The sequence below is a fragment of the Dama dama genome, chromosome X (genome assembly GCF_033118175.1).
Source record: "Dama dama isolate Ldn47 chromosome X, ASM3311817v1, whole genome shotgun sequence".
NCBI classification, from domain to species: domain Eukaryota; kingdom Metazoa; phylum Chordata; class Mammalia; order Artiodactyla; family Cervidae; genus Dama; species Dama dama.
Window position 1 is genome coordinate 129,348,200 of NC_083714.1, and position 17,141 is coordinate 129,365,340.

The 17,141-nt window shown below is 41.4% G+C and overlaps 1 protein-coding gene across 3 annotated transcripts in view; it reads right to left on the reverse strand.

The window, feature by feature from the left end:
- POLA1 (DNA polymerase alpha 1, catalytic subunit) overlaps positions 1 to 12,979 on the reverse strand; it is a 285,949-nt gene extending 272,970 nt beyond the window's left edge. For all 3 annotated transcript variants that reach the window (XM_061135837.1, XM_061135836.1, XM_061135838.1), the window contains exons 1-6: positions 12,874 to 12,979; positions 8,037 to 8,161; positions 5,485 to 5,581; positions 4,296 to 4,376; positions 657 to 772; positions 89 to 151 (exon numbers count right to left, since the gene is read on the reverse strand). In XM_061135837.1, coding sequence (XP_060991820.1) covers positions 89 to 151; positions 657 to 772; positions 4,296 to 4,376; positions 5,485 to 5,581; positions 8,037 to 8,161; positions 12,874 to 12,916 — 525 coding nt within the window. In that variant the 5' untranslated portion in view covers positions 12,917 to 12,979. The remainder of the gene's footprint in view (positions 1 to 88; positions 152 to 656; positions 773 to 4,295; positions 4,377 to 5,484; positions 5,582 to 8,036; positions 8,162 to 12,873) is intronic.
- Between the last annotated feature and the right edge of the window lie 4,162 nt (positions 12,980 to 17,141).

Sequence of the window (17,141 nt, forward strand, 5' to 3'; positions counted from 1 at the left end):
ACAATAAGTCTGTTTCATATTAATTACTGAATTGTTTCTTCAGCCCATGTTCACTTGAATATTTGACAACTCCTGGAGATTCACTTACCTCAGTGTTCAGGTCCTGTAGAATGTCACCTAACAGATCATCCTTGGACAAGTCAACAGCTTTCTGGAAATTAAAAAGGCAGAGAGAATGAGAAAGTCCTGCACTTCACATTTTCAGAGTAAGGATCAGGAGATGCCTCAATCTACCGAGAAATCTACATTGAACTTAGTGACTGAGACTGGGAAAGTAATACTCAAATATTTGAGTTCAAACATATTGGGACCTCCCTGGCAGTCCAGTGGTTAGGACGTGGCACTATTACTGCAAGGGCCTGGGTTTGATCCCTGTTTGGGGAACTAAGACCCCACAAGCCATGCAGTGTGACCAAAAAATATATAAAAGATAAAAAACAAAACAAAAAACATACTGGGCATCTATTATCTATATAATCAAATGTTAAATATAATCAAAGATTAAGCTCATCTGGAACCAGGGGACTAGCCTGGCAGCCTTCAGGAGATCATCTGTCTAGAGCTACGGGGAATCTGACAAAAAAGGTGAACTATGAACAAACAGGAATCATTGCTTCACAAAGGAAGAGGCAAATATAAGAAAACATGAGACTCACATCTATAGTTTTCCTCCCAGCACTGGCAATGAACATTGATTTGATGTTGTTCGGTTTTGTCACAGCAGCCCTCTTGATAGTCCTCTTATCTTTGTTGCATGCTTTATCATCTTTTCCTGTTGGAAGAGAATTTATTTAGAAACACGCAAAAGCAAAAATCAAAATGGAAATCCAAAAGCATGGTCACCTGTCCTCTGTATATGAGACTCTAACAAGCAAAATGTTAAAAATTCAAAACACAAAACTGAAATTTTATGCAAGGTACATAGGAAATAATCTTTTAAATGGGCTAAATTCAGGGAAATTTGGACTGAATGTTACTATAAAAATGGAAGAAAGGCCAGTAAAATGTCAAGAGGAGTTATTAAGACTGTTTAATCATTACTATTAATGTGAATAGAAAGCTTTTTAAAAGGTGGGGTTTAGTTTCCCATAGAAATAAAAAGATCAAGCTCATCTGGAACCAGGGGATTAGCTTTGCAGCCTTCATGAGATCATCATTTTAGTGTGATACTGACTCTGACAAGAAAACTATGAAGAAAGAAGACTACTGGTTGTGATACTGTAGCATCCTAGTTTCCATTTTATGAGGAACAGTATCTAGACATGGAACAACAGGTCCTAGCAACACTAAACAACATGTAGACATTTGCTCCATAAAGAAAAACTTGTGCCATATGTTTTCTCTTCTGGGCATGTAGAAACTACCTGCAAACTCCTCTAGTACTGTGAATTTTACTCTCACTTTCTGACTCATCCCAGAACCCAAAGGGAATGTGGGCAATAAACATGAACATACGGTTCATGTTAAAAAATATATAACTATGAAGTTTTATGAAAGATGCCCAACTTCATGTGTAAAAGAAATGCAAATGTCATTTCTCACATATTAGAGGGTCAAAAATTTAAAAGCTTGACAATACATTCTCTTGGCGAGGCCATGGTGTCTAAATGGACACTCAAATGTTGTTCACAGGAGTGTAAAATGGGACAATTCCTATGGAGAAGAATTTGGCAATATCTCATGAAACTTTATGTCCATGTACTCTCTAAGCCAGCAATCCCACCTCTACGAATTTTCCCTGAGGAAAATACCATATGCAGTTATTCAATGTGGTATCATCAGCAAGAGTTAATTACTGAAAATCTAAATGTCCACTCAAGAAAACCATCTGAACAAACCACGGTACATCCATCGATGGAATACTATGCAGCCATACAGAAATGAGCAAGCAAGAAGAATGCGCTCTAAGTGCTGATATGAAGTGATTTTCAAGATATCTTCTTAAGTGAAAAAACGCCAAGTACAAAAGTATCTATAGAAAATATCTTTTGTGTAAGAAAGAAAAGGAAATTAAAATACGTATACAGAATTCCATTTCTGGGCATACACCCAAAAGAATTAAAAACAAGTGTTCAAACAAAAACTGGTACACAAAACTTCAAATCAGCACTGTTCACAGTAACTGAAAGAAGGAAACAACCCAAGTGGCCTATAACTAATAAATGAATAAATGAAATGTGATCTATCCTTGCAATCTAATAGTACTCAGCCCTGAAAAGGAATGAAATACTGATTCACACTGTAACACGAATGAACCTTGAAAACACTATGCTAAATGAAATAGGCCAGAAACAAACAGTCACATATTGCATGATTCCAACTCTATGAAATACTCAAAACAGGCAAATCCAGAGACAGAAAGTGTGTCAGTAGTTGCCAAGAGCTGAGGGAAGGAAGACTGAGGAATGACTGCTTAATGAGTATGGATTTCCATCTGGGATGAGAAAATGTTCTGGTCATGAGTACAAAAACTGTTGATGCACTAAATGTCACAGATGATAGATTTTGTTATTTTTTTTAATGTGCCTAAGAATACGAAGATATAGCACATTTGTGAAAAACATAAGACAGGGGAATTTAATTTTGTCGAGAGATCATTTGGAGCAGTTTGAAGAGAGAATATAGGCAATGGTCAAAACGTTTAGTAAACAAAATTCAGGTCCTAATAAAGAGCCTCAAAAGAGAAGGTCAGTACTGGTTTGACTAGCAAGGAAAGCTTCACTAAGGGGCTTTAGTATCATCAGTCTACATTAGTAGGTATAAGACAGAAGGACAACAGGAAACAAAGAAAGAACAGGAGTCAACATTTGAAATGAAATTTTTCCACAATTTTAGAGCTCCTGTTTTGATTTGTTTATGTGGGTTGGTTTTTGTTTTTTTTTTTTTCGGCCAAACACTTGTGGCATGCGGGATCTTATTTCCCCGATCAGGGATGAAACCCATGCCCCTGGCAGTGAAAGTGTGGAATCCTAGCCACTGGACAGCCAGGGAATTCCCTTGTCCCTTTAAAAATGTCAGTGCCATGAAAGACCAGATGGGGAAGAGGAGAGATGGTGCTGCTCTATGCTAAATAAGACTGAAGAGACATGAAAATCCAAGTGGAAACTGCACTTCTATAAACAGCTATGAAAGGTATTATTGGACGAACTGGGGAATCTTAAGCAGGATAAAATCTTAGATAATATCATGGAAATGGTACTGCAGCTAAGGAGACAAGCCCTTGTTCTTATGATCACCACTGAAGCATGGAGAGCTAAGTGTCGTGCTGTCTACAACTCAGTTTCAATAAATTCACCAAAAACAAAGTCTGTGTGTGTATGTCTGGGAAGGTGGAAGAGGGACACAGTAAACAAATGTCACAAAATGTCAACAATCTACAAATTAAGGTCCAGACTTTCTGAAAAGGGTGAGAGAGCACAGATTTCAGGCTTTGCGGCCACACAAAGCTGTTGCATATTCTTCTTTCCATTTTTCTTCTTTTTTTAAACACTCGTTAAAAAGGTAAAAGCCATTCTTAGCTTGAGCTATATAGTACAGGTATGATTTCCTTCTGAGGTAAGGAAAGTCATCATGGTGATGGCTGTACTACTGTGACTATACTAAAAGCCACTAAAATGCTCACTTTAGGGGAATTGTATGGTATGTTCATTATATCTCAGTAAAGCTATTCTAAAATAAACCAGCTCTAAGTGGGCCACAGAATGTTGGCCAGTTATCTACCACTTGGTGGTAATAATGAACTAAATTAAAAAAAAACAAATATGAAGAAAATTTCCTCCTCTCATTTTACAGGAACGAAATCGGGCTTGTTGACTCAAAAATTTCTTTTGCCAATGATTGTGATAGCTATGTGAATATAACACATTCATTCATATTGTTTTAAATTTCAATTAAACAAAGCAGGTTGAGAGAAGCTCAAAGCCTTGTTATTGTACTGTGCTTCTATCAAAGAGCTAAAATCCTAAGTAACTTCAGCAGGAATGAAAAGACATCACTTATGCTTGTAGCCCTCAAAATCAGCAAATCTAAAATGACCACAGCACTGAAAATTCCAAAATAAGTATCTCTTTGGATAACAGAGATGTGAAACTTCATTTCCTGATTGTTTTTGCTTTCCATGTTTAATTTTCTACATAACTAGACTTCTTTCAATATTAGAACATTTTCTATACTCAAACACAATTGTGTCAGATCCGTTTCCCCTGAAGAAACTGTGTCAAAGTACCAAGTCATCTGAAATTTTAGACAATTCCTTAAATCTCAAAATGGCCCTCTTAAAAACAAAATGCAGGTACCTTTCTCATGGGAATCAAGAGCATCATCTTCAAGGTCATCATCAAAAATTTCCCGGCCATCCTCCACATAGCCAATACCATCTGCAGGAACAAAATTTCACATTAGGATCAAATTTCTAAACATAGCCAATATTTTACCCATGACAAAAAAATAAAAATCCCCAATCAGATGTTCTCCTGGTCCACGTCATTTTAAAATGCAGCAGAATCCATCAACCAAAAGTCAGATGAAACACAGCCCTCACACAGGTTTTCTGAGTCAAAACCAAAGGATATACAGCTGACCCTCACACAACTTGGGAGTTAACCCACGTATAACTTACAGTCAGCCATCAGTATCTACAGCTCCTCTACAACTGTGAATTCAAACAACCACAGATGGTGTGGTACTATGGTATTTATTATCGAAAAACAGCCACACACATATAAGTGGATCCAAGCAGTTTAAACTCATGCTGTTCAAGGATCAGCTATATACTATGCCTATTTAGGTGAACTAGGAAATAATTTGGCCCACAGGATCAAAGTTTGCCACAACAGGATGCTTTACAGTACTTCTACTCTACCAGAAGAATAAAAAGAATCAAGATCACCAGAAGTCCAGAAAAGCAACTTAGCCTGCAAGTTCAAGTTGGGAATATAGCCAAGTCCAATTACAGAAGTAGGAACATAAATACGGTGGTGGGAGCAGTTTACACCCCCTTTCTCTGCTGCATGGTTGGCACCCACACAGCAAAGAAGTCACATCCCACAAACAGGAACCACCAAGCTTTCCACAATGGCTATAAGAACATGGGGACCAGCCTCTGTCTACCCAGGGCTTTCCACTGCCCAAGTCACTCTTCATGAGTACAGTCTTGTGTAATCGTCACAGCCATTCTGTGACATATTTTCCTCTACCCCATCACATGGAGACAGCCCACAGGTAGGAGATTCCTCCAAACTCCTACACAGTCACTTCCTGGAGGATTTATACTATAGTCTGAGGTATACATCTGGTTTCTCCAAAATGCCCCTCGATAAAACTTTCCATTGTTCTGCTTCTACACCCTCAAAGCACGTATTTAAGGAAAATCCAAACCAAAGGTGCCTTACATCTATCTGCCCAAGCAAAGCAGCAACTCTGCTGCATAAGAACTTATGAAAAGCTACTGACACAGTGTCTGGCAGATGGCTTCTTCCCACATACCATCATCCACGATCCAGTCGTCATCCTGGCGGGCCTGGACCAGCTTCGAGTATTGTTCCTCATCAACTTCTTCATAAACACTCGTGAAGTCCTCTACCTACCATCATACAAGTTGGAGAAAGCTCAAAGTGGAGTGAAAGTGTTAAACAATTCTGATGAAAAAATAGTCAAATTCAAAGTGGAATGGCAGCCTGAAGGAGTTAGCTGCAACCAAATCATGAGTTCTGACATTCAACACCACTGCAGGGTTTTCCTTAAATAGACATCAATTAACTTAGTATTCCTTTTAGGTGGGTGTTAACATAAGATATTAAATGATTCCATTAGCATAATATACTTGTCACACCATCAATTACTCATCTACTTCATAAAAAACAAACTGAATTATAGCCAATTCTTCATTAGCTGCTTTGGGGATTAGTCATTTGTAATTTTGAGATTGGTTTCTCCTGTACTTGGCAAACCTGTGAGACATGCTGCCTCCCTTTCCGCTAGCTGATGGTGCCCCACAAAAGGACAAATCTCCATAACTGTTCAACCGATCAAATGAAATTCCAAAGGAAAATCTCCCCCATCCATCCCCCTCCAAAAGCCAGGAAAACACAGTCTATATTCTACAGGTGCACTACAAACGGTTTTAGAGTGACCCTTGTTTGTATTACCACTGATCCCTAACCATTTTGGGGTGTTAAAAACCGAGTGCAAGTGCGGAGTGGCAAGACCTGTAATTACACAGGCTGCCCGACCATCAGAAGTTCAGAACTCCACGAACTACTGACATGAAGAGAGCAGACCCCCTAAGCAGTTAAAGCACAGACAGACACACACCACTGCCACAGCCGCCATGGTGACAGGCCATTAATGTCCCAGGTGAGAATTTGGTGGGCTGGTTATCAAGAACTTAAACATACCCTGCTAAAAATTCCCCCCTTCTCTTGACAGTTCTGCCTTTCCAAGTGAGGGGTGGAAGAAACGACCAGCTCCATCTGAAGACCTAAGACTCTAGGGGAAAAAACACCTGGATCCAGAGCTTTGAGAGCCTGATGGGCAAAGTTGACTGGATTTCTGCCACACCTACAGGGCTTATAGTAACTGCAGGATTAGGCTTAGCTGTCACCTCCTGTTTAATTTGCTCTACAGGGATCACTGGCAAATACTGATTAGGCCTTTGATCACTTGGTAACAGAAATTACCTGCCCTACCAAATTAAGTTTTTTGACAACCCAAGCACAAACTGGTCCAACTAATACTACTGTACTGACCAATGTTCTTTTCCAGGGGAGAGGGAACTGGCAAGGTTAGTTTTGTTGCCTGAAGTCTATTAGGCATACTCTGCCTCTCATTTAAGCAACTCATTTACAGACTATCAAAAAGACACCAGAAAACTATTTTTAAAAATCATATTGAATTAAAAAGTCATTTTGACTCGATCTCTAAAAACATTGCTACTGCTCAGCTTGAACTCTTAGAGCCATGCCATTAACATCAGTGATTAATGGGAAATCAGTCACATTGTGTCAACATCTGAAATGCCCCACAGAACTTCTTTACAGAAGTACCTACATTAAAAATGGTTTACTCATGATTTACTGTAATCCTTTTAGCAACCCTTTATGATCTGGATGACTCCCTTAACTTGAAGGAATGGTGCCAAATGACAAGAATCCTCTTCTACTTGCTTAATAGCCCAATATGGAATGGGCCATGGTTAACAGGCATATTCTCAAACCAGGATGCCTGGGTTCCAATCAAGGCTCTGCCACTGTGACCTCAGATACCTTCCATGCGAAATGCTGTTAATCGTAGTGTCTAACCTCAGATGATTATTGGAAAGATTAAAGAACAGAATATGTTTGTTAAAGCACTTAGAACAGTGTTAGCTGAAAAACTGCATTAGTTGCTGTTATTATTATTATTATTATTGTCTCATATTAATTAATGGCTTTCCAGCCGTGAGGCTATGGAGGTATTAATATTCAGGGAGCACCCTGGAGGTGAAGCTCGCCAACATTGTGCAGATGGTAGCCACTCTGCTTTTTCACCAGGCCACCAATGGTGGGTAGAAGGAGAGAGCCAAAAGGACATCACATTCAGTCCTTCATGCAGGACACAGCAGAGGGGAGGTCCAAGCCCCCACCAGGATCCCCTTGCATATGAGATTATGAAGTCCAGTTCTCTCCAAGGAGAAGCAGTGCTCAGTCAGCGACACTGCTCAGCACCTCTTAAGCAAAGCAAAAGCATCTCAAAGTTCCCTCAAAAGAGCCACGGAACTCAGCAGTGATGCAGTGATCTTAATAAGGCAAAAAATACATTACTACTTTCATTTCGGGATTTTAAAAGCATCGGTAAGGTGCCTCAGAGGAACTTTAAGGGGTGAGTAGTCTCCCATAACCTGTAAATCTGCCTCATGCCCAAGTGCGTTTGAGATTAAGAAATCACTATTATAAGAAACTTGAAATATATGCATATTTCTAGTCAGCAACAAAGGTGACGTAAGATTACCTGCAGGCTATGAATTAGATGAATCACAGAGGGAAAAAATGGTTACTTACTTCATATTTATACTTCTCACCAGCTTTTGCCCTTTTCAGTCTTTCCAGAGCTTCCTGTCGCCCTTTCTTTGATTTTTTCTCTCTCCGGGATCGGGAAGCTACAAAACTCCTGGAATCTGACATAGCTGAAAAGAACCCAAATTTATTTGATACATTACAAAATTGTCAGCCATTTTCCCTCAAAAACAAAGCAACAGTTTTTAGCCAGTAGTAATATACAAGTTCATTGTTATACAAAATCTGCAGCTCCTGTGGCTCTGCGGAAATTCTCAGCTGAAGTAACTGTTATTTTTTTTCCTCCCGGAGAAAAATTCCAAATTCAACTGATATCCCCTGGAGACACTCAAGGGAGACAAGCCTAGTCCATAACCTTTCCAAGCAAAAGGACAGGCCATTAAGTGATTATAAAAGGACAATTCATTTTGTATTCTATTAATCAACATTTGAAAGGTTTTGACGAGCACCTGCTCTTTACAAATAACTGCCCCTCTGAGAGACACAAAGACAAGACAGGGCCCCAGACTCACAGAACTTACAATCTGACCGGGGAGATACCTGGAAGACCTCGGAGATACTAGTGGGTTCAGTTCCAGACCATGACCAATAAAGTGAATATTACAATAACGTGAGCCATGTGAATTTTTTAAAATTTCCCAGGGCATATAAAAGTTACCCTTACACTACATTATAGTCTATTAAGTGTGCAAAAGCATTATATCTTTAAAAATTCTTGATTGCAAAAAATAAAAATAAAAAAATTCTTGATTGCTAAAAATGTTAACCATAATCTGAGCCTTCAGTGAGTTGTAGTAGTAACATCCAAGATCCCTGATCATAGATCACTGTAACAAATATTGAAAAATGTGAGAATTCCCAAAATGTGACACAGGGACATGAAGTAATAAGTGAAGTCTGTTGGGGAAATGGTGCCAACAGACTTGCTCGATGCAGGGTTGCCACAACCTTCAATTTGTTTTAAAAAATAAATTTTTAAGTGCAGTATCTAAAGCACAATAAAGCGAGGTATGCCTGTAAATAGCAACTAACTATAGAACAACTTTTAGAAGAAACACATGCCCCAACAGAAGTACAGATAAAATGCCTGGAATTTCAAAGAAAGGATAAATTGGGGGTTGGGAGAATTTAACCAAGATGACCGAGGAGATTCTTGATTCCATCACTGATTTCCAGATCTCATGCTGCTAGTTATGACATTAGAGGATGACAGTGAAAAACACAAAGATTAAAATGTGTTTTGTTAAAAATTAATGAAGTACCAGAGGGCCTCACTGGTCAGTCATTCAACTTTTGAATTATGCACACTTTGGGTCATCATAAACTGACCACCTCACACAGCTACTGAAAAGATTTCACCCACAGAATGAAGACTTTAATATGCCAGATGAATACCCAAAGCAAGCAAGACAGTGCCGCCTGCCAGCCACGAGTTGAGGCTCAGCATGACTGCCACCTATGTCTGTGAAATTGAATATTGTATTGTATTTGGTGCTAATTACTTTATAAAAAGAAGCACAGAAAAGGAGAAGTATTGATAACAGGCATCCTAAAAGCTCCCACCCCACTGGAATGTTCATAACAACATTCAGCTCTTTGACTAAGTGTTGACTGAAACAGAAGATACAATTTACAGAACATGTAGCAAGTGCTGGCAATAAACTGTTTCAATAGTTTCAACTGTTTCAACCCTGTTTTGAAGGTGAGGCATAACTAGAGATACTTTTTTTCTAGCTTTCTGGAAATGGAATCTCTCTTTATAATATCTCAGTCTATTGTTTGACTTTCACATTTGACTTTTAAATCCATTTTCAGAAAAGCATTAGGGAATGCAGGTACTTAATGACGACAGCCACAAAATCTTGAGTGTCACTCAAATGATTTCAAAAAAATGTGAGCAGACCTACACAACAAGGTTTTGGAGATTACTGAACATGACCCTTGGGAGTGAAGAGCTGGCCTCAGTGTATTCCATTCAAGATCCCCCTGACTCCTCTGTCAGATTATCCTAACAAAATCTATAGGTTTTCAAAAAGACTTATTCCACAGACAACGATGTGCCACTGTAAGAGTTTGGGGTACAATTACAAATAAGACAAAGTTGCGAGTCCTCAAGGGGCTCCCAGTCAAGGAAAGCAAGAAGACCTGAAACTCCCACCATCATATAAAGATGGTGCCATATGAGAGGTAAGAACCCGGTACTGAGGACATGTAGAAAAGGGAGCCATTCATTTTGCCTGGGAAATCAGACAAGGCTTCACAAGGGGAGGTTTCCAACACAGAAAGAGGAACAGAACTTCACTATCAGAGTACAGGGCAACAAGTGGGCACAAGCAAAGGAAAAGGCATAAGCCAAACTACAAACGGGTGAAAATGCAAGGTGTATTCTGAAACCAAGAGGAAGTCAATGCGGAAGGTAAACCGGACACGAGAGCATCGAGTGGGAGAACGGAGATTAGAAGCAGCAACACAACCAGGCTCTGGCACTTACTGGGTGACAGGAGACAACCGGTGTGCCTTTCTGAGCCACGGTGGCCAGGTGTCTTGTTTTTTTTAAGCTGCCCAGTACTGAAACTGTGAAATCCCTCCTCCCTTATGCCCCGGCAGCTAGGGCAGGGGTACATAAAATAGGTCCTGCAATTACAAACATCTGCTCAGACTTAATCAGAAGCTAGCGTGACAAGGAAAGGGGGAGGACTAATGGAAGATTCTAGAAGTAGCAACTGCTACAGGAGGATTGAGTACCTGGAACAACAGTGCCAGCAATGTCCCAGGGTATCTGAAGGCTCTAACTTCAAGTACTTGCCATGGTTGGCAGTAACCTCCTCAATGAACCACTTTGGGGGCATGATTTGAAGCACTGTTCCTAGCTACACTGCTCAGAGACTGGCTCTCCAGAGGTTCTGAACACTACGATACTTACTCTTCTGATTCCTGTTCGGTTTCAGTCAACTAGAGTTGGTTCCTATAGAGTACACCCAATGGCTGAGACTAATGCACAGCCTCAGGGTCCTCATATGTGAAATGGGGATAACCATGTCTGCTTCATAAAGTTTAGGATTAAATGAAGATACTTGGCACACTAAGACACTCCACACTAAGCACTAAAAGAGTCTAGCTTCTAGAAAGCAAGAATAAAGCAAAGCCACTTACTCAGGGAAGCCTCAATATAGCATCGCATATAATTACATGTTTACCATCTCAATTCCATGAAGACAAAAACCATGTCCAACTTACCTACCACTATAACACGAGAGCCTGATAGAAAGCCTATACCTGGTAGGTACATAATAAATATTTGCTGAATGAACCACTGTACCTGCTTTTTTAAATCATTAAACTCTCCCTGATCCATTTTCATATACAGTAACAGCTACTTATAGACCTTTCAACTTTTTACTGCCAGCCCACCTTCTAACACTTAAGGGGGAAAAAAAAGCTTAAATTTTCCTTTTTGGTATAAGTCTCCAATGCTTCAAGTAGGTAAATTAGCCAAAAAGAATTAGCATGAAAAAAAAACCCAGTTACTGAAGTTTAAAATCTGGTTCACAATTACATCTGGAGTACTCCCCACCCTCCCCCAAAGCAGACAAATAAGAGCCTGCAAGTCTTTCTGGTGACAATCTTTCAAACTCGGCAGGAAAAGAAAAATTCCAGTCACAAGTCCCAGCCACTACTTAATCAACACCATGACTTAAGAGGGATCTCAAGATTGCAGTGTCCTCCGAAGAGTGATTTCATGATGTTCACCGAAGAGGAACAGTTTTTAGGGTGAAGAAAGGGCTTAGTGGCATGTCACTGATGGAGGACTGTAAAGACTATTCACGTACTCACATCCTACATCCCATTTGTAATCCAGGCTAGTCGACTCTCCAAAACAAATTGTCTTAAAAAGCGAAAGGCTAGAAGAACAAATTGAAATCTGTGATTCACAACTAGGGGAATGCAAAAGAATCTGATTAGGACGCAAGTTCTCATTAATGGTGATGTATTTGAGTGACAGGAGATGTGACGCTTGAGCTAAGAGAGTGAAGCACCTGATTTTAAGTTAGAAGTTCACTGAAGTGAAGTCACACGTTAGTTGCACACTGCTCAAAAATCAGAAATCAGACAAATCCATTTACATTTCTATATTCTATTTTTGGAAATAGAAGATTACCACTGAAAACGGAGTAATATACAGGGCATGCGAAATGCTGCTAAACTGAAGCATTTTTTTTTAAATGCTTCACCTCAGATGACTAGATGATGAGCACTATTTCCACGCGGCCCTTTAAGAACTTTCCACAGACCCTGAAAGAAAAACTGTCAATGCGTAAAGCAGAAACTCATTACCTAAAAAAAGACAAAACGCGTTTGTATTTTCAGGTGACAGCCTTCTTTCCTGCTTCGTTACCATGTGTAACAACCTTCCCAGCACTCCCAGCGGGAGTAAAGAAATACCTTCGGCCAAGACTGTCCCACCGGGTCAGTCTAGTGCAGGTGTGTGCCCAGCACGTGGGATGAGACTCACCAAAAGAAATAAAGAGGCAGATAGGCGCGGAGACCCGCACTAACAGTGGTGAGGCAGCCTCCCAAACAAAAAGCCCCTCAGGGAGTTACTCGGGTTTGCCAGGACCCAACGGCCCTGCAAGGAAGCCCTGTCCGAGGCCTGATGGGTTCCAGCCCTGGACGTCTGAGGTCCGCGCCCAAAGAGACACGAGGAGCAACCCGGGGGCGCGCCTTCCTGAGAAAAAAACAAAACAGAGTTCCCACAACCCGCAGTTATGCCTCAGTCCCCGCACTCCCAACCCAGGACCCTGCGCGTGGGGCCATCTCTCACCGTCAGCCCCCGGCTCGCACTCCTCGCCGTGCACTTGCGCCATGGTCACGGAGTCTTCCGATTCCGCGCCAACCAGCCCGAAACTGGCGCGGGGGCCGAGACAGGCGCCACCCAGAAAACCAATCAGAGGCTCCAGAGACTGCGGACTTCCGTCCGGAAGGCCACTGACGTGCCGCGCCGCGCGGCGCCCCGCCCCCGGCCTTCCCGCGGGCGCGCATTTGGCGCCCGGTGATGACCCCTTAGGGAAAAGAGCGAGCGAAGGGGGCGGCAATTGAGAGCAGAAAAAGGAAGCGGTCGGGCGCTGAAAAAGAGCCTCCTGAAAACTCACTGCGCAAGCGCACCCATGCTGATGGGTAACGATTTGGGCGAGTTGGAGCAAGGGCTTTCTGGTTCTGAGGGTTTATTTTCCGACAAAAGAGGCGCGGGCGGCAGCGGGGTGGGCGTGGTTGAACGGGTTTCCGAGGAGCCTGGGAAAAACGACTGCCTCCTGCTGCGCATTCGGAGTCTTGCCTCATACTTGGTTTCTCTGAGTTCTAGCACAGTCGCTGTGTGATTTATGGTATACGCACCAATTTAACCGAAAGATCAAAAGTACCATTCCCAATTCGGGGCCTCCCGATGTGATTCACTCGGAAAAAATAACATCATCTATATAGTCTTCTTGCAAATAAATGTTTAACCTGAATCTAACCATTGAGAAACAATCAGATGTATTTAAAACGTAGAATAATCTATAAAAATCTGGCCTGGGCTCCTGGAAAATGTCAATGTTATGAAACATTAAAAGGAAATTAGAGGAAAAAAGGTGGGGCATGAGAGGGAGTTTATTTTCCACAATAAACTGTGGAAAATTCTGAAAGAGATGGGAATAGCACACCACCTGACCGGCCTCTTGAGAAACCTGTATGCAGGTCAGGAAGCAACAGTTGGAACTGGACATGGAACAACAGACTGGTTCCAAATAGGAAAAGGAGTACGTCAAGGCTGTATATTGTCACCCTGCTTATTTAACTTATATGCAGAGTACATCATGAGAAACGCTGGGCTGGATGAAGCACAAGCTGGAATCAAGATTGCTGGGAGAAATATCAATAACCTCAGATATGCAGATGACACCACCCTTATGGCAGAAAGTGAAGAAGAACTAAAGAGCCTCTTGATGAAAGTGAAAGAGGAGAGTGAAAAATTTGGCTTAAAGCTCAACATTCAGAAAACTAAGATCATGGCATCTGGTCCCATCACCTCATGGGAAATAGATGGGGAAAGAGTGGAAACAGTGTCAGACTTTATTTTGGGGGCCTCCAAAATCACTGCAGATGATGATTGCAGCCATGAAATTAAAAGACGCTTATTCCATGGAAGGAAAGTTATGACCAACTTAGACAGCATATTAAAAAGCAGAGACATTACTTTGCCAACAAAAGTCCGTCTAGTCAAGGCTATGGTTTTTCCAGTGGTCATGCATGCATGGATGTGAGAGTTGGACTATAAAGAAAGCTGAGCACCACAGAATTGATGCTTTTGATCTGTGGTGTTGGAGAAGACTCTTGAGAGTCCCTTGGACTGCAAGGAGATCCAACCAGTCCATCCTAAGGGAGATCAGTCCTGGGTGTTCATTGGAAGGACTGATGCTGAAGCTGAAACTCCAATACTTTGGCCACCTGCTGCGAAGAGCTGTCTCATTTGAAAAGACCCTGATGCTGGGAAAGATTGAGGGCAGGAGGAGAAGGGGACGACTGAGGATGAGATGGTTATATGGCATCACCGACTCAATGGACATGAGTTTTGGTAAACTCCGAGAGTTGGTGATGGACAGGGAGATGTGGCGTTCTGCAGTTCATGGGGTTACAAAGTGCTGGACACGACTGAGTGACTGAATTGAACTGAACTGAGAGGGACTTCCCTAGTGGTCCAGTGGCTAAGACTGCACTCCGAATGCAGGGGGCCTGGGTTCAATCCCTGCTTAGGGAACTAGATCCTACATGCTGCAACTAAAGAACCTGTGTGCCACAACTGAAGCCCAGTGAAGCTAAAAAATAAAAATATTTTTTAAAAGAGACATTAGATTCTGGTGTTTGGTACAATGCATACAATATATGCAAACTCATTTATTGTTTAACAGTAAGACCAGAGACATAGGCATGTATATCTTAACTAGAGAGCACTAGTTAAACCAAGAACTTCCAATGAGAATTCTTTCTAGATTTTATGTAGAATTATCTTTAACCATTGAGGCCAATACATCTGAACCCTTTTCTCAAACCCCACTATGCACAATGCTCTTGGTTCCACTTCCCCTACACCCCCAGAGAACAAAGTTAGAGCCATGCCCTCAAGTGATTCAACGTAAATTATTGCCCAATGGACAAAACGTTTGTAATAATTGAGCCCTGGCTCATAGCATAAACATGCAACATCAATGTGAATAAAACCTGCCCCCAAAGACAAATAGCTGTACTAATGCTTCAAAATCTTTTAAACCAGTAGCATGAACTAAAATTTGGGAATGGGAAACCAGAATTCTTCTGGGAATTATTACAGGTATTGGAGCAATTAAGAAAGAATTATGAGTTAGAAAATTGATGGTATAGTCAGTCAATAGTGAATTTTAGCAGAGGATGGCAGCATGAGGGTTTCTTAATTTACATATGGCCAGTATTCTATAACCCTGGAGGAAGGCATGGCAACCCACTCCAGTATGCTTGCCTGAAGAATCCCACGGACAGAGGAGTCTGGCAGACTACAGTCCATGTGGTCTCAAAGAGTCGGACAAGGCTGAAGCAACTTAGCATGAACAGTATTCTATAATGCTTAGAGCAGTGGTTCTCAACTTGGTCGCAAATTAGAATCATCTGAGCAGTTATTCAAAGTTCCAATGCCCCCTGGACCTATTAAATCAGAATTTCCGAAGATGGGATTCCAATGTGAAGCCAAAGTTGAGAATAAGTGGGCTAGACAAGGTGTTGCTAAAGCATTTAGAGTCACAAGCAGGATGGCTAACCCAGACATAAATATCTGGTTGAACAACATGTGGTCACATATGCCTGGACATGGGTTTCCCCTGTGGCTCGGTGGTAAAGAATCCATCTGCCAATGCAGGAGATGTGGGTTCAATCCATGGGTTGGGAAGATCCTTGGAGAAGGAAATGGCAACCCACTCCAGTATTCTTGCCTGGGAAATCCCATGGGCAGATGAAGCTGACTGGCTACAGTCCATTGGGTTGCAAAGAGTTAGACGTGACTTAGCAACGACCAACAGCAACAACATACCTGGACACACCTCTTTCTGTGAGAAAGGAAGGCTGATTTTCTATCTGTTGACAAGATTTTCACTCTTTAGTATCTTACAACATTTAGTGCTGTGACTTCCTATGAACTGAATGGTATCTGGGTTACCTAAAAGACTCTTAGGCAAGGCCAACACTAGATTTATTAGAAACAATGTGAAACCACCCCCGTTGTTAAGCATCTATCATCAGTAGGAACCAAGTCTGGGACTTCCCTGTCAGTCTATTGGTTAAGACACTGCCCTTCCACTGCAGGAGGTGCAGGTTCAATCCCTGGTTGGAGAACTGAACATCCAACATGACCACTAAGATCTTGCCCCAAGGCTGCACCATTGTTTCTTGGCTGCTCCTCCTTGGTCTCCACATTCTCTCCCTTCCCTAATAAGCAACTGTTTGAATCTGCCCGTTGGAACCAAGGGAAGGTCGTGGAGGCTGAATCAAGACTATTTCCTTGTAATTTAGAAATGGGGGACACAGAAAGACTTTTGTGCCCAGGAACCCCACAGGGTCCTGCTTAGTTTCACCTTCTCTGTTCCTCCCACAGTAGAGATGACTTATGTTTCATTTCCCTTTGTCCTTAACTCTTACTGAATAATTTTTTAGAGATAACTTATGTTTCATTTCCCTTTGTCCTTAACTCTTACTGAATAATTTCTGCCAGTGAGACAACTTGGCCAAACAATCATTAATATTTTCCCCAGGCAGTAATCTGTTTTATAATCATCTGCTTGAAAAGATCATCCTGGATGAACCTAGAGATTATCATACTAAGTGAAGTAAATCAGACAAAGACAAATACCATATGATATGACTTGCATGTGAACTCTAAAAATTGTACAAATGAACTCATTCACAAAACAGAAAAAGAATCACAGATGCAGAAAACAAACTTCTGGCTACCAAAGAGGAAGGGTAGAGGAGTGATTAAAAAAAAAGGAAGGGGGACTTCCCTGTTGGTCCAGTAACTAAGATTCCTGGTTG